Source organism: Vigna radiata, chromosome 6, assembly GCF_000741045.1.
Source record: "Vigna radiata var. radiata cultivar VC1973A chromosome 6, Vradiata_ver6, whole genome shotgun sequence".
Classification (NCBI taxonomy): Eukaryota; Viridiplantae; Streptophyta; class Magnoliopsida; order Fabales; family Fabaceae; genus Vigna; species Vigna radiata.
Window position 1 is genome coordinate 2,512,431 of NC_028356.1, and position 17,176 is coordinate 2,529,606.

General features: G+C 36.5%; 4 protein-coding genes across 23 annotated transcripts in view; 1 reads left to right on the top strand and 3 right to left on the bottom strand.

Annotated features, from left to right (window-relative positions):
- The first annotated feature begins 112 nt into the window (after positions 1 to 112).
- On the top strand, positions 113 to 3,136 carry LOC106764226 (pentatricopeptide repeat-containing protein At5g16860). Its single transcript, XM_014648473.2, has one exon. The coding sequence runs from the start codon at positions 239 to 241 to the stop codon at positions 2,798 to 2,800; it is 2,562 nt and encodes an 853-aa protein (XP_014503959.1). The 5' UTR covers positions 113 to 238; the 3' UTR covers positions 2,801 to 3,136.
- A 666-nt stretch (positions 3,137 to 3,802) lies between these two features.
- Positions 3,803 to 17,176, bottom strand: part of LOC106764585 (auxin response factor 6) — a 21,389-nt gene continuing 8,015 nt past the window's right edge. The window contains exon 14 of the mRNA XM_014648854.2: positions 3,803 to 4,247. Within this exon, the coding sequence (XP_014504340.1) occupies positions 4,019 to 4,247 (229 nt within the window). The 3' untranslated portion in view covers positions 3,803 to 4,018. The remainder of the gene's footprint in view (positions 4,248 to 17,176) is intronic.
- LOC106764586 (putative pentatricopeptide repeat-containing protein At1g74580) lies at positions 5,026 to 9,660 on the bottom strand. Of its 4 annotated transcripts, none has more exons than XM_022781879.1 (3): positions 9,576 to 9,660; positions 6,840 to 9,513; positions 5,026 to 5,650 (listed from the first exon to the last, which is right to left on the bottom strand). In XM_022781879.1, the coding sequence occupies exon 2, from the start codon at positions 9,503 to 9,505 to the stop codon at positions 7,199 to 7,201; it is 2,307 nt and encodes a 768-aa protein (XP_022637600.1). In that variant the 5' UTR covers positions 9,506 to 9,513; positions 9,576 to 9,660; the 3' UTR covers positions 5,026 to 5,650; positions 6,840 to 7,198. The 4 variants fall into 4 exon arrangements, with proteins under 4 accessions (XP_022637600.1, XP_014504344.1, XP_014504342.1 ...); XM_014648858.2 differs by having other exon boundaries at positions 5,026 to 5,326; positions 5,413 to 5,650; positions 6,840 to 9,652; XM_014648856.2 differs by having other exon boundaries at positions 6,840 to 9,652.
- On the bottom strand, positions 10,676 to 15,736 carry LOC106764587 (pentatricopeptide repeat-containing protein At5g64320, mitochondrial). Of its 17 annotated transcripts, none has more exons than XM_022781892.1 (5): positions 13,056 to 15,736; positions 12,440 to 12,625; positions 12,235 to 12,324; positions 12,045 to 12,116; positions 10,676 to 11,094 (listed from the first exon to the last, which is right to left on the bottom strand). In XM_022781892.1, the coding sequence occupies exon 1, from the start codon at positions 15,559 to 15,561 to the stop codon at positions 13,336 to 13,338; it is 2,226 nt and encodes a 741-aa protein (XP_022637613.1). In that variant the 5' UTR covers positions 15,562 to 15,736; the 3' UTR covers positions 10,676 to 11,094; positions 12,045 to 12,116; positions 12,235 to 12,324; positions 12,440 to 12,625; positions 13,056 to 13,335. The 17 variants fall into 17 exon arrangements, with proteins under 17 accessions (XP_022637613.1, XP_022637609.1, XP_022637604.1 ...); XM_022781888.1 differs by having other exon boundaries at positions 12,436 to 12,625; XM_022781883.1 differs by having other exon boundaries at positions 12,045 to 12,121; positions 12,235 to 12,625.

Here is a 17,176-nt window from a genome sequence, read left to right on the forward strand (position 1 = left end):
TATGACGCATTTGAATAGATGTTAATTGTGCAATTTTGCAGTAAAGGTGAAAAAAAAATATCAAATTTAAATTGAAATAAAATACATTAAATAATTTGGGGAGAGATTCCTTATAATTTTTTGATAATTTTATTTTATATTAATAAATAATTCATCAAAATGAAAAACTGTAATGGTAAATCATATAATACAGAGAGAAAGTGTTCCTATGTTTGGTTGAGAAGTTTGTGAGAGATTCATGTGTAAGCAACCGTTGAAGACGAAGGTGTTGCTTTCATTGTCACCATTCTCCAACAGCACTCGCTTCTTCTGTTCTGCGGCTTCTTCAACTGCAACCATCACAATCACACCTTCAATCTTGAAACAATGCAACTCTTTAACCCACGCCAAAGTGTGGCATCAGCAGAGCATCGTGCAGGGCCTTCTGCATTTGGTGACCCACCTAATCGGAGCATACATGGCCTGCAATTCCACTGCCACCGCCATTCAGCTTCTAGAGCGCCTCCCTCCATCGCCGTCTTCCGTTTTCTGGTGGAACCAACTCATAAGGCGCGCCCTTCATCTTGGAACCCCTCGCCAAGTTTTCGCTCTTTTCTGTCGGATGAAGTCACTGGGGTGGACCCCTGACCACTATACCTTCCCTTTTGTCTTCAAAGCTTGTCCCTTTCTCTCCCTCGGTGCTTCCCTCCATGCTACCGTCGCACGATCTGGCTTTGCCTCCAATGTGTTCGTTAGCAATGCGCTGGTCTCCATGTACGGAAAGTGCGGTGCCCTCACCAATGCACAGCACGTGTTCGATGATTTGTGTCAGCGGGGTGTTCAGGACTTGGTGTCGTGGAATTCTATTGTGTCTGCTTATATGGGGGCGTCCGATTCAAAGACTTCACTTTTGTTGTTTCGTAAAATGACTAGAGTGAATTTGATGTCCCCAGACGTGATCAGCCTCGTTAACGTACTTCCTGCTTGTGCTTCCTTGGCTGCCTTGGTGCATGGCAGAGAGGTTCATGGGTTTGCTATCAGAAGCGGGTTGGTGGATGATGTTTTTGTGGGAAATGCTATGGTTGATATGTATGCTAAGTGTGGGGAGGTGGAGGAAGCCAATAAGGTTTTCCAGAGGATGGTGTTTAAAGATGTTGTTTCATGGAACGCCATGGTGACTGGTTATTCTCAAGCTGGCAGACTGGAACATGCACTTTCTTTGTTTGAGAGGATGCGGGAGGAAGACATTGAGCTAGATGTCGTGACTTGGACGGCTGTTATCACAGGTTATGCGCAGCGAGGACAGGGTTGTGAAGCTTTGGATGTGTTTAGGCAGATGTGCAGTTGTTGTTCTCGTCCAAATGCGGTCACTCTCGTCTCATTGCTTTCAGCTTGTGCCTCTATTGGGGCATTGCTCCATGGGAAAGAAACTCATTGTTATGCAATCAAATTTATTCTCGGATTAGATGGACCTGATCCTGGGGACGACGATTTGAAGGTGATTAATGGTCTCATTGACATGTATGCTAAATGCCAAAACACAGAGGTGGCTAGAAAAATGTTTGATTCAGTGTCTTCAAAAGATAGAGATGTGGTTACCTGGACTGTGATGATTGGTGGGTATGCCCAACATGGTGATGCAAATCATGCTCTACAGCTTTTCTCCGAAATGTTTTATGAATCTATAAAGCCTAATGATTTCACTTTATCATGTGCCCTTGTGGCCTGTGCTCGTTTGGCAGCATTGAGGTTTGGAAGGCAAATCCATGCTTATGTGTTGCGCAATTGCTATGGTTCTGTTATGCTGTTTGTGGCTAATTGTCTTATAGACATGTATTCCAAATGTGGAGATGTGGATACCGCTCAGATGGTTTTTGACAACATGCCATATAAAAATGCTGTCTCTTGGACGTCTTTAATGACTGGATACGGTATGCATGGGCGTGGTGAAGATGCTGTCCGGGTTTTTGATGAGATGAGGAAAGTGTCTCTAGTGCCTGATGGCATAACTTTTCTTGTTTTGCTTTATGCTTGTAGTCATTCCGGAATGGTGGATCGGGGTATTGATTTCTTTAACAGAATGAGGAAGGAATTTGGGGTAGATCCAGGACCAGAGCATTATGCTTGCATGGTTGATCTGTGGGGCCGCGCTGGTCGATTAGGAGAAGCTATGAAGCTCATTGATGAAATGCCAATGGAACCATCCCCAGTAGTGTGGGTGGCCTTGCTCAGTGCTTGTCGCTTACATTCGAATGTGGAAATTGGGGAACTTGCGGCAAAACGTTTGTCAGAATTGGAATCAGGGAATGATGGATCATACACGTTGCTTTCAAACATATACGCCAATGCCAGTCGCTGGAAAGACGTAGCTAGGATTAGATATATGATGAAACGTAGTGGAATCAAGAAAAGACCGGGTTGCAGCTGGGTGCAAGGAAGGAAAGGCGTTGCAACCTTTTTTGTAGGAGACAGATCTCACTCACAGTCTCAACAGATATATGAAACACTTGCAGACTTGATTCACCGCATTAAAGCCATAGGATATGTTCCTCAGACAAGTTTTGCTCTCCATGATGTTGATGATGAAGAAAAGGGTGATCTGCTTTTTGAACATAGTGAGAAGTTGGCTCTTGCCTATGCCATTCTAACGTTACCACCAGCTGCACCCATTCGAATAACCAAGAATTTGCGCATCTGTGGTGATTGCCACACTGCCATAACCTACATATCCAAGATTATTGAAAATGAGATCATACTGAGAGATTCAAGTCGTTTCCATCATTTCAGAAAAGGATCCTGCTCATGTAAAGGCTACTGGTGACAACGGAATCAACCCAATCCGTTTAATTTATGACATTTTTGCTACGAGAGAGGTAATTATATTATTTACTACACTAATGAGAAATGTACAATGATCCTTTATGTAATTAGAAGGGAACTATTAGAATCAGCCTAACAGTAGAAAATGTAGTAATTTATATAAATTCTTACATTGTAACTTTATCGTCGCCATTACACACAAAAATCTGTGTTTCGAACTTCTTTCCAAGATAATAACAGTAGCCTTTGTGATTTGGACTTTTTGTTCAATAGAAGATGTCAGGGTTGTGTATTGAGATGGAAAATTTGATGTAAAGTGAAATATAAACAATATTAAAAAAAAAAATCAAAGAAACTAATTTTGTTATAAGGCATAAGAAATTCAAGAAAAATTGATATAAAGAGAGATATTAAAATATATAAGAATAAATGGAGAAACACAAAATCAGAACTGATTTCTGTAGTGTAAATGCAATTTGCAAGATTATTTTCATTCCAATAAATATTGCAACTCATTGTCAGGAACTGATAGTGCGTACTTCAACGTGAGAAATTATGGATTTTATGTTTTTACGGAGGCATTGCCTCTTAAACCTGACCAGCTATCATTATAATGTGTGTTCCATGAAAAGACTTGTGTCAGGCGAGTTGAAAGACTAAACAACATCGAAGCACATGTAAAAGGGGAAAATACAAAAATTAAAATAAACACTAAAACTAAAAAAGTATGCGAAAGGTATAAAAAGTACTGCAACTTGTATTTCCAACTCAAAAAAAAAAAAAAAAACTATTGGAAACGTCTTTTATTACAATAATAACTATCAGTGAAACTATTTGTTCATAAGAAATATATTAAATTTTTTTTTTTTTTTTATCTTTTAGAACTCAAGTTGAAGAAAACTTGCTCGTTGCCCAGTCTATCAAATACGATGGAAATGACTCCGGTGCGGCGTGCTTATAAAAGAAAATGGAGCAACAACTAAGCTCCCAAATATGGATTGCGAGCACTAAATAAGAGATGATAATTAATACTTGCTATAAGCAACTAACCATTACAGAAACAAGGTCACCTATTATAATTTACAGTCATTTGCTGTTGATCTATATAAAGACCTTGCAAAATCACCATCTCAACCATGAATGTGAAGTATAAGAATGCTGGACCAATCCATACATAAGAAACTCTGCAACATAGAATTCTGCCACCATAATTTTTCAACTAACATTCCTTACACGGGAGAATGTCNTAGTAGTGAAAAGACCCCATTGATGCCATGCCATTTCTGGAACTTCTCAACTCCTGTTGACTTGCATAATTATCACAAGAGTTGCCAGAGGTAGAAAGTTTGTGACCTGGAGCAGAAGTAGAAGGACTGACACCTTTGCCCATTTGCTGCAGTTCTAGTGGTGATAGGATTTTTATGTACCACACATTGTTCACAAACTCCCTGCAAAATNATCAAATGTAAATGTTTCTGTGCAGAATCAGGAATCAGCCAAGTCTAAATTGAAGTATTAAACTTTTTAGTCAGGAATCAACTCATTCATTGGCTAAATGTTGATCGAAATGGAAACATAACAATTTATGCAATTTTCGTTTGCTATAAATAAATGTCAAACGTCATACGGATAAGGATCTTAAGGAAAAGTAAAAGAGCCAGAGAGGATAATTTGTATATGATTAAGGACAATACACTCAACCTTTGTAATGATTCTTAACACAGCTTTCATATTGTTCATACAAAACAAAAAATTAGACCGACCAAGGTTGACTTAAAGTTTAAATATTACAACTTTAATACTACGTTTAAGACTAGAAATAAATTTGACCAAATAAGCTTATAAGAGTTCATCTTGTTAATTTTAAGAGGACAAGGTGTTAGGGGCTAGGGGTTTATCACAAGCAAAGAATCCAAGCCAACCAAGTAAGGATGTGACGGTATGCAATAAGACAGAAGTAGAAATAGCACAGACACCTTATTCATTCATACCCTAATGTAACAAAATTATTGCTTAGGAATCTATGCCCTGCTGCCAATGCTACTCCAATTCATGCTTTGAATGATATAAAGAAAGATCACAGTTTTGAATATATCGAATATGCAAGACCATCATCAGAGCAGTGTTTCTTTACCAGTAACTATGTGCAACAGCATAAAGTGGACGTAGAAATGTAGACACAGGGACCATAAAAAATTTATATTGAAAACTTCACACAAACAAACCATGAAATATGTGCAAATTTCCATTCATTATCATGAACATCTCCGGCTATTAGTTCTCGAGCAGGAGGCTGCTGTGAGTAATCCTGAGAAACAAATTAAAGAAACATATAACAGTCAATATCACTAAGTTAATATGACTTCCATGAGGAGGGGAAGACTTTTTCAGCAGCTCTTCGAGGAAAATAAAATCCTCCATGAGTGCTGGGTATCACTTGCAGTTAATGTTTTGCAGGAGTATCGGTTGGTTGCTTGCTGGGATTGCTCAATTCAGCACGCAGAAGATACACCACCTTTTGCTCTTGCTACAAAATCAATAATGTCAACATATGCTACAAAAATTAAAAATAAAAATAGATCAAGGTGGAAAATAATAGAAAAAGTACAGAACTTAGAGGTTGTAGTCACTTGCACATATACTTCTGCTTCAGCATCAGGATGCATGATTTAAAGGTTCGGAGTGCAAGCCCGTTAAAATGTTCCAGATGTACATTTAATCTGAAGTTCTGAACTATTTATGTTATCCTTACGTGCACTGTCACTTTTTCAAGCTAACAGATAAGTTGCCATGGCAACTTAGGGTAATTAGGAATATGTGCATCTACTTCCCTGTTGGTTGAAGCGGCAACCTGCAAAATCAGTATCTACATTTGTCAAATGATTAAAAAACAAATATAAATTAAATACACGAGAAGCAATCAGTTATTTGGAAAATTTAGATGCAACAATAGTTTAGAAAAGACAGCCATTAGGCTGGAATCTCCTCCTCCTCAGGGGAAAAAATATAAACTAAAATTAATCATGATGATACGCCAAAGAGTTCTGTCTGTTTGTCACTCTAACTTTTAGCATAACAAGTATACAAGAGATTCATACCATGATTATCAGGCTGACCAAGGTTCAGATTTTCTAGCACTGAAACCACAATGTCAATTTCTATTTAAAATTTAACAAAATGCGCCTATGCTCACTTCAAACTCAAGCAATACCACATCACTAAGGTGGTACCAGCAACAATAACAGAAAGCCTAAATCAAAAGATTAGTGAAACATATTTGTTTTTTCCTTCACGCCCATCCTGTCTCCTTCCAGGCTGAATGACTAAAACACTAAATGAGGTTCTAATTTTTGTACTTGTGACTTTCATGAGCATTGCAGCTTCCCCAAATATCCTCAAAATGCTACAAAATTAAGGATTGTTCAATAAAACCCAACTTGCAGATACAAGCAGAATTACTAACCTGCTCATTGTGACCTTGGGAAAAGTAGACTACTAAACGACTGCCAACAGGAGGTAGAAAAACCAGAGGGCCAGCACATGCATGCCAAGGTTCGGTATTCAAACATTTTTTTCTCTCCTAAAAATCATCTACTATGAATAGACATGAAGTAAATCATTTCACACAAGTCAATAGTCTAGTCTACAAGTGGCACATCAGTAATCAACACATTAAATCCACTGCATATATACCAATGAAAAGAACATACCACGATCCGAACTCCAACAACACAAACAAGCAGGCAAACAGAATAACCACACGTATATAGAAACACAACTAAACCTTACTCACCCAAAACTTAAAAATCATTAACAGGTAAACAGAAAAACCAACCATAAACAGTTTTGACAAACACTTGTTTACCATAATACATGCATGTTTGCTTGTATATTTACTCATGTACTACATTAGCACACTAAAAGTTAGCCTGCAACATGAAAATGAAGAGTGAACATAAGGATAACAACAGTTATGCTTCAATATAGAAAATTCTACACTACACACAGTACATCTCAATCAAAAGTTGAAAGGAGCTTACCTTTAGATATTCAAGCATGACTTGTATTTCCATGTTACAAATCAAAAGACAATGCTGCGAAAATTAGCAGCTATCTTTCTCCATTGTTTGTCGAGGACTTGAGTATGTGGATGAGCATCATTACCCCTCATTCTTCAAATGCACTTCTGAATGTAAACTATGGCTTGAAGACTCATGTCTGGTAGGTTAGCATTGTGAAATTCAGTATCATGATAGTAGGCATCTACTGGAAGCTCCAAATACATTTGCAAGTTAGAACTGAGCATAGGGTCATGAATGATTACTTTCCAAAGATATTATCCATGGGCAGAGTCATGAATGATCACTTTCAAAAGATATTATCTTCTATCAAAAGCTGGTCACCTGGCCCCTCGATGAAGAGAATTCGCAGTTGGAAGTCTTTTCTTGGGTATCTTTCTATCTCTAATACCATCATGAAGTAGTTCGTAAGTGTGATAAGTTATGTGACCCTTTTTCAACAAATCTTCTACAAGAATCTTAGGCGCCGCTACCACCTTTTTATCAGCTTCAAAAATTGTATTTACAGAATTTGGAATGATGCCCTTTTGTAACATACAGTGGATGATACTAACTGCTTCTGGAACCTTGTCCTTTGCACACAAACAATTTAAAACCCGTCCAAATGTTGTCAATGATGGTGTAAACCCCTTTTCAATATTTTCCAAAAGAAAATTGTACCCTTGAGAAATATTTCCCATTTTGCAAAAGCCATCTATGACAACCCGATAGGTATAGTTGTCTGGGTCACAGCCATTGCCCTTCATCTTAGAGAAGAGCTTCATGGCCATAATCATGTTGAGTTGTTCAGAAAATGCACTGATTATGATGTTATGTGTTGCGGTTGTATGGCAAACATCATATTGTTTTTCCATCCTTCTAAATAACCGGTAAGCACCATCCAGATCCCCAATTTTGCAGAACCCAGTGATCAATGTGCCAAAACTAACAACATCAGGTTTCAAACCCTTGCTTTTCATTTCCCCAAGCAAATCTACAGCTTCACTTACTTTCTTAGCTTTACAAAGGCTCTCTACAATAATGTTATACGTGACTATATTTGGAGCACATCCCTTCTCCTCCATAGCCTTGAAAATCTCCATTACTTCTTCAGATTTTGCAGCCTTGCAAAGCCCATTCAGCAAAGTGTTGTATGTAATAACATCGGGAGTCATGCCCAGACTCCACATTCTATTTACTACCTCAGTTGCAATGTCTAACTTCATCTGTTTACAATAGCCATCAATCAAAGTATTATAGGTAAATATGTCCGGGAGGCACCCTTTGGCAATAGCATCATCTACAAGATGATTAGCATCAGACATACAACCCATCTTGCACAAGCCATTTATAACTAAATTATAAGTCCATATATTGGGCTGACAACCATTTTCCGACATCTCATTCATCAATTGCAAAGCGGGCAAAATAAGACCCTGCTGAGACAACCCTTTAATCAAGGTATTGTAAACAACAATGCTCGGCCTCAAACCTTTTCCCAGTCCATCCTTAAAGACTGCCATGGCTTGATCAGGGTCACCGTCCCGGCAAAACCCATTAATTAGGGAACAATAAGTAAACTCATCAGGTTTAAAACCCCTAAAAATTGCATCCTTCAGTACCCTATTTGCACATTGCACCATCCCCTTCTTGCAATACCCATCAATAATACTATTATAGGTAAAAGCATCAGGCTCAAATCCATTATTCACCATTTTCCGCAAGTAATCCTCTGCCTCCACAACCCACGAATTCCTACACAGACCACATATCAATATATTATAAGTGACGACATCAAGACTCAATCCCTCCCTCAGCACACTATCCAACAACCTAACAGCACGGTCAAGAGCCCCTTCCCTACAAAGCCCTTGAACAAAAATATTAAATGTGAACAAATTGGGACAAACCCCCCTCTTCAAAGCCTTGCCGAGAAGCTTCTCACTTTCAGAAACAAGACCTTTTTTGCAAAGGACATGCAAAAGCTTATTAAACGTGACAACATCGGGGCACAAACACCTCGCAAGCATTTCATCAAACAGAACACGCGCATGAGCATGGTCACCAGAATCATACAGCCCAGCAACGACAGTGCAATAGGCGACAGCATTGAAATCACACCCAAGTTCAGGCATGTTTCGAAGGAGTCTGAGAGCAGCGTGAGGCCTGGAAGTTCTGCAAAAGGACTTGATCCTTACGGTGTAGGTGTACACATCAGATTCCACCCCTCTGTCTCTCATCCTCATGTACACTTTGTGGGCTTGGTCATGGTAACCGTACTCCACCAGAATGTTCATGATGGCGTTGTAGGAGTGAACGGAGGGGTCGCAGTTGTAGAAGTCCATGCGTTCGAAGGTGTCCACTGCTTCCTGAACCTTCCCCTTCCTACCATAGTTTTTCATGGCCTCGATGTACGCGCCTTCCAGAAGCGCGTTGTTGACGTACTCTCTCATTTCCGAAAGCACCTTCTCCATCTCCTCGAACTCGCCGTGATGGCCCAGCTTCTGCACCATGCACTTGTACGTTAGCAGCGTGTGCTTGAAGCCAGACTCCTTTTTCGCCGAGTTGAACATTTCCAGCGCTTTCAGAGGGTCCTTTTGGGCTTTCACCACCGCCGCAACGTGCTTCGGAAGCAGTGCACGATTCATCTCAAAATCATCAACAACAACAACAAAAAGGGTGTCTCTCACATGGATTCAGGATTTCGACGTTTTCAATGTCTACACAGAGAGAGGGTTTGATTCCACCATTAAAAGCAGAAAACTTTGAGTTTTCTGTTTAGCTCTGAGAATGGTACGAGAAAGATGATGAAGAAAATATATGGTTTTTAATTTCAAAATAAAAATAATTAATTAACTTTAAAAAAATTATTAGAGTTGTATTGTAAATTATTAATTGATTAGCTTTGTTTGAACTGCAAAAAATATAGCAATTTATCATTTATAACTCTTGAAAAATTGTAGATTTTTTTCTTTTATTATAGAAAAATCTAATAATGCAACAAATTATAAAGTTAAATTCAATTTATTAAAATAATTAATTATAAAACATGTAACAACATTTCACTTATTCATTTTAAAAAGGTTAAAGTACAATAAAAAAAAATTAAACAGAAATGGAAACTTTGATCGATACAGAAGTAAAATAATTTTTTTACCTAATTTACAATCTAATATTAATATTTTTACTGGTAATACTTAACCACTTGAATTTCATTATAAATAACAAAAACGGAATTGGATGACCATAAAGATATTTAATTTTTATTTTCAATTATAGATAATGATTAAAAACAAGTATTATGTGTAATGTGATATATTAATTCCTATATTTTACTCTTTCTTTTACTTGGATCACTAATAAACATATTTACTTTTTTATATTTTTTAAATTTGTACATATACATTAACTTTGTACTCATATTCAATTAAATATTATGTAAATTTATGTTTTTCTTTTTAATAAAGTCCAAGTTGTTTTTAAATATTACTTATAACGGACTTAAATATACTCCGATTGGAGGGTAGATTAGTTTATATTTATCTGTCTAATGTATAGTTCCCATTTTCCCTTTTAAAATTTTTTACTATATTTCGTTTTTTTTTAAATTGGTAGGTGGAAAAAGTTTGCCCATGATTCGTAATTAATTATTTAAATAGATTAAATTCAATTGTTAAATAATTTTTTTATATTATTTTTAATTTTATTAAGAAAAATTACTCCACAATTAATTATCTTTCAATTTTAATTTTTACTTATCTTTATTAAATTTTAATAAGTGTATTTTATTCTTTTATTCTATTATTCAACCAACTACAAACTTATATCTATTTTCTTTCACTTGAGTCTCTTATCCTTAATCTTACTAACCTTACTTTCTATACTTTTTCTCTTCCTCTCTTTCCATTTTCATTCCCTTCTCAATCTAAACAATCTGTAAAATGTTAGATCAATCCATATATAAGTAACTTGCAATATGCAACACAAAATTCTGCCACCATAACTTTTCATCAAACATTCCTTACAAGGAAGAATGTCCTACTATTGAAAAATCCGCCATTGATGCCATGCCATTTCTGGGACTTCCCAACTCTTGTTGGCTCACATAATTATCGCAGGAATTGCCAGAAGTAGAAATTTTATGACCTGGGGCAGCCGTACTAGGATTTACACCTTTGAGTATTTTGCTGTAGTGGAGATAGTATTTTTTATGTACTACATATTGCTCTCAAACTACCTGTAAAATTGTCAAATGTAAGTGTTTCTGCGCAGAATCAGGAATCAGCTAAGTTATAAAATTAAGTGCTTATATATTCAAATTTTAGTCAGCATCTTTGTTCTAGCCTCTGCTATTTGGGAAGATATGCATGTAATTGATACTTCTGCATTGACTTCTATTTCGGTAGTCTCAAAGCAATGAAAATGTACTCAAAAGTTAATGTGAAATACTGATTGAATCAAGTGCGGTTAAAATTGGGATGGAATTATATGCAGTTACCAGCAAAATAATGATTGGGAACTGCATGTGAATAGCAGCATATTCGTTTCTTTACTGATACAACACAGAACACTGTACATCCAACCCAAAGTACTATCTAACATCACCACATTCATCTATGAATGACATAAGAAAAAGAAAATGAACAAGAATGAAATTGGAGAAGTAAAATTAGAAATTAATTACTTCATTGAACTCTTTATACTGTTCAAAGAAGTCAGATATCCCCTAGAAGTTTGGTGGGTCTCACTTCTTATATAATGACCACCCCATGGTTTTGTAATTTCAAATAAATTTCAACTAACGGTAGAGTGTGTGTTCGAAGGAATGTGCTAGAAGGCACTCTTCTCTAGAATATATGTATCTACATGTGTGTGTGTTTGTGTGTGTATGTATATAGCTAAGTTGTCTTCTCCAGCAGGGTGAACTTTAGCCTCCTAAGTCAACTTCTATCAATAGAAGATAAATAAAGAAAACCCGAGAACAAGGACAAAATAGGGGTATGGAAAGAATCAAGATATTAAGAAAGCTATCGATATTGATAATCCCCCGAACACGACATACTTGTTATGAAAAAACTTCTTTGTTAAACATGGCATGTTTGTTTGTAAAGATAAAAGCAATGAGTACTTTCAAAGAGAAACTGATATACTGACAGAGAAAAGACAAGGAGATACAGAGGAACCCACAGAGTAATAGTCCTTATACCGAGCCCTGATGACTGGTTTGATAGTAACTTTTAGTTCCTTTATGTCACGTAGCTAACCTTCATCAGTATAAAATCAAACTAAATATTGATATAGTGGTGTGATGTATTACATGCAAGTCCATGTGCTTCATTGTGGAATGTTTGTCTTTGTTTTAATCAAAACACCTCACCTTCAACATCTGTTGGTGCTTCATTCCTCTCGAAAATCAAATGTCCCAAACTCAAACTTTTGGTAACAGATTATAAGATTTTTCAGCAGTCTGACCAACACCAACTAGTCAGTTGATTTCTTCTCATATGAAAGCTTAGCTGAAAATTCCATTTCTTTAAAAAGTCCAAATCAGAAAAAGTAGAAGACACAAACAACTCACCTACCACTGTTTTCCCCTCAAATCCAAGCTCGTCTGCAGCAGTCATCACACCTCCAGATACACCAACTCAGCGGCTGTGACAGTTCCTTATCCCAGGCCAGTTCGCTTTGTCCTTATAATTCAAGCTAGTCCAGGGGAGCAACCAACTACGAACCCTGTGACTTCTTACCCACCCCAACAGGTAGTGTTTCTACAACACAAAACACCAATGCTCATCAAACCAATTCACCACAAGACCTACTAGCAATACAAGCACAAGCTAGAAACACAAAAAAAACAACACTAAACTCAAACTACTGTTAAATCTAAAAGCTAAGTTTCACAATCTTATCAATTCAACCAAGTAATCAGAGACGGCGATAAATAAATTGACAACAAACCCGTCTAGTTTTTCAAAGCAAAAAGATCATATCAATCAATCAGAGGGGAGATAGTTCGACATGTGACAGGGGAACAATGGATACTATTGAAAGGGTTGCTTGTAATTATTTGTAGTGTGTCTCTATTTATAATGAAAAATAAATACGATAATAAGAAACACAATCAATAACTAATATTGAGAAATATTTGCTAAGATATTTTCTTATTTGATGTAATCAAATCATATCTTTAACGTATACCTCTTAAAAAGAAGTGGAACCAGCCAAACTACCTCTCTTTCTACTGATACTTAATAAAAAGTGAATGTTTATGCTTCATCCACAGATAACTTCGATATGTTTGATGAGATAACGCAGAATAGTCTTTCCCCATTATGCACTTGTGCAAACTCCAAAATCCAACCAGCAATACGACTCATAAATATTAAAAACAAGTCACAGTAAAATGCTGGACTCCCAATTTCCCATGAGAGTAGAAAATGGATCAAAATTCAGAGACATCAGAATGCCAAAAGACAAATCAAATGAGATCAATACTCGATACAATATGTTGGCTTGACGGAGAAGAAGCTCCAAATTCCACCATGTAATCCTTAGAAAGTCTTGCTCCCCGTGCCATATTTTTTACAAAATAGTTTATCAGTATTGACCAAGTGATTTCATTGGGAATAAACCCATTATCTACGCCTCTATGTAAAAGCAGACACGCATCATTAAACATATCCTCATGACAGTGTCTACTGATCAGTGTGTTATATGTAATATCATCAGGACAAATTCCTTCATCTGGTAACCTATTAAAAAAGTTTAGTGCCTCTTGAACACGACCCATCTTGCAAAGACCATTGATCAGGCAGTTATAACTGACTACATTTGGTGTCAAACCACGATGAATCATTTCCCGAAGAAATTTTTTAGCATCATCTACTTTTCGAGTTCTACACAAGGCACTGATCAAAATATTGCAAGTTATAACGGTTGGAAAAATCCCTTTCCCAAACATTTCTTCAAACAATCCCAATCCTTTTTTAACTGACCCAGTTCTACACAGAACTTTAATAAGGCCATTATACGTAATACTGTCTAAAGGACACCCTCTAAATAGCATTTCATCGACAAGCTTAAATGCTTGCTGAATTGAATCTCTCATAAGAAGTGCACTAATCAACGTATTGTACGTTACTGTGTTAGCAATGACACCCTCCAAGAACATGTCATGATACAAACTCAAGGCATGTTCCATCTTATCATTCATGCACAGTCCATGTATTAAAGAATTAAAAGTATAAATGTCAGGTTTACATCCTTTGGTTGACATTTCGCGAAACAGTTGTAAAGCTTCTTCAATCTTCCCATCCTTTGACAGTGCACCGATCAAGCAATTGTACCCAACTGTAGTCAGACTCAGACCCTTGGCTGACATGCTTTTCAAAATTTTAGCCACTTCCTCGAATCTGCCTTGCTTGCAGAAACCATTTATCAATATGGTGTACGTGATCACATTGGGCTCAAAGCCTTTTGCTACCACCTCAGATAAAAATTCAAGGGCCGAAACCAAATACCCTTTCTTGCAAAATCCATCGATCATTATGTTAAACGTGTAGGCATCAGGTTCATAACCCGCAGTTACCATGCTATTGTACAGAAGACCCTTGGCTTCTTCAAACCTTCCACTAGAAACATATCCATTGATTAATGTATTATAGAGCACAGTGTTGGGACTGGGAATTTTGTTCAGTAAGGTTCTTGCTTCATCAACTTGCCCCATTCTGCACAACCCATGCATTAAATATCCATAAGTGAGAGCATCTGCGCTGAAACCTCGAAGAAACATTCGATCAACCAACTTCGCTGCCTCATGAATCCGACCGGCGCTGCAAAGGCCACGGATGACATCATTGAAGGTCTGAACATCAGGCTCACAGCACATCAGAAACATGTCCTCCAAAAGCCGCCTCGCTTCACTCACTCTATTGTTTTCACAGAGAGCATGAATCAGGGTCTGGTAAATGACAGAATTTGGAACACACCCGTGCTTCGCCATGTCCCTGAGAAGCGAACAAGCCGAATCAACTTCATTAACCATACACAAGGCTTTCATGACCACACCAAAGGTATACACGGTGGGAGAAACACCTCTACTCAACATGTCATAAAAAACATTAGGTGCTACCCTGGGACAATTCCCATCAACCAGAATCTGCAACACAACATTATAGGACTTAAAAGTAGGGTCACAGGAATAAACACCCCACATGTCCAACAAAAGCCTAGTTGCCTGGCCAGGCAACCCTGCCTTCCCATAATGCTTCATGATCAAAATAAAGAGTGATTCCTTAAACACAACTCCTTCATCTTTCATTTGCTTCAACAAGTTTTCAATAACTTTGAAGTCCCCAACAGCCCCAAGCTTATCAATTAAGAGACAGTAGGCATCAAAGGTGTGGCAATACCCCTTTTGGGCACCAGCCCTTTGAAACAGTTCCATTGAAGTGGGAATGTCTAGAGGAAGCACCAGCAATTTACAAAGCTGAAAAGGGCTAATTGGGGCGAGTGACCTTCTAAGCTGTTTGAGGTCAAAGGGTTTGAGCAATCTCTCCCACTCTGTCTCAGTGTCACTACTCTCACATTCATTATCATGCAAATTGCTGCCCGGGGCAGTTGTGCAAAGTGGGAAAAAAGGGATTTTGAAGCGAAGTAGCGAGACCCTACTCACATTGGTTGAGGATTTGAATGTTTTCAACATGAAGGTGAGAGATTGAAGGGGAGAAACTAACCCCAACGGAGCCACCGCGATCTATAACGATTCTGATGATGCAGTGTTTGTTACGAATCACGGTGAGAGAGACACAAGAGACAGGGTTTGGTTCCACGTTCAGAAGCAGAAAACATAACCCTCGCCAATTCAGAAGTTATTGGTTTTTATTAGGTTTAAACGATTTAGTTCGGCCTATTTTTGGGAGGTCTCCGTCTTGTTTGAATCTTAATTGAGTTTTTATAAGTGCTAATTTCAATCAATTAAGCCTCTATCGTTAAATTTAGTTAACGAAATTAACTTTTTTATATAGCTCGGAGGATAACCTGTTAATTTCTGTAAACATGGTCTATTTAGAGTTGAAATGTGACATAAATTGAGTCTCATAAGTGCTAATTTCAATCAATCCATAAGTGCTAATTTCAATCAATTTCAACTCTAATTCATGTCACATTTCAACTCTAAATAGACCATGTTTATAGAAATTAACAGTTCATCCTTCCAGCTGTGCAAAAAAGTTAACCCCGTTAACTAAATTTAACGATAGGGACTTAATTGATTGAAATTAGCACTTATAAGAACTCAATTGGAATTCTAATAAGACGGAGATCAAAATGAGAAAACCTCTCAAAAATAGAGACAACTAAATGGTTTAAATTTTTTTTTTTAAATATGTTTTGAAATTTACAGTCAATTGATATTAATATTATTCATTATTAATTTATTAATATGTATACAAAAAAAATTAAATTTAGACATAATAAATTATAAAAAGTAAACAAAAAAATAAGTGATTAAGAAAATCAATTACATAGATAAAAAGATACAAAAAATATGTTGATTTGAGATAGTTGACAAAGAAAACTAAAGTTAAAATAATTTTATAAGAATTAAATAAATTTAAAACTGAAATTAAGTTATTTTATAAGAATAAAAATTAAAGTTAACTGATTGATATACAAAATTGAGATAAAACATGTGATTAGATTAAAATATGAATAACATCTAAATATGCATTTACTAGATAATAATTCCTAAAGCATTTTTTATTTTTTAAATGATTCTTGATTTTTTTATCAAAATAAAAACTTCACATTATAACATAAAAAAACTTCTTACATATTTTATTCTTCCAAATATATCTTATTTATTTTTTAGTAAGAATGAGAAGCGCGGTTTTCGCTAAAATAAATAGTATTGAGTTTAAAATCTCGCTGTCAATTGAAAAAGTACAATTTCTGAAAAAGGTAATCATATGCAAAAATAGAATTTATTTTACTTAAAAAAAATGAATAGAGGGTATAATACACTTAAACTATAATTCAGAAAGTTTTGAAATCACTTCATAAAACGTTGTCAGAATGTAAAATGAGGGGAAATGAAACTATTTCGATTGCAAGAACTAAATTAATTACTTGCTATAAGCAACTAACCATTACAGAAGCAAGGTCACCTATTATAATTTACAGTCATTTGCTGTTGATCTATATAAAGACCTTGCAAAATCACTACATCTCAACCATGAATGTGAAGTATAAGAATGCTGGACCAATCCATACATAAGAAACTCTGCAACATAGAATTCTGCCACCATAATTTTTCAACT

Coding starts and splice junctions, on each gene's coding strand:
- LOC106764226 (XM_014648473.2), top strand. CDS start 239: ATGTGTAAGCAACCGTTGAAGACGAAGGTGTTGCTTTCATTGTCACCA.
- LOC106764586 (XM_022781879.1), bottom strand. CDS start 9,505: ATGAATCGTGCACTGCTTCCGAAGCACGTTGCGGCGGTGGTGAAAGCC.
- LOC106764587 (XM_022781892.1), bottom strand. CDS start 15,561: ATGTTGAAAACATTCAAATCCTCAACCAATGTGAGTAGGGTCTCGCTA.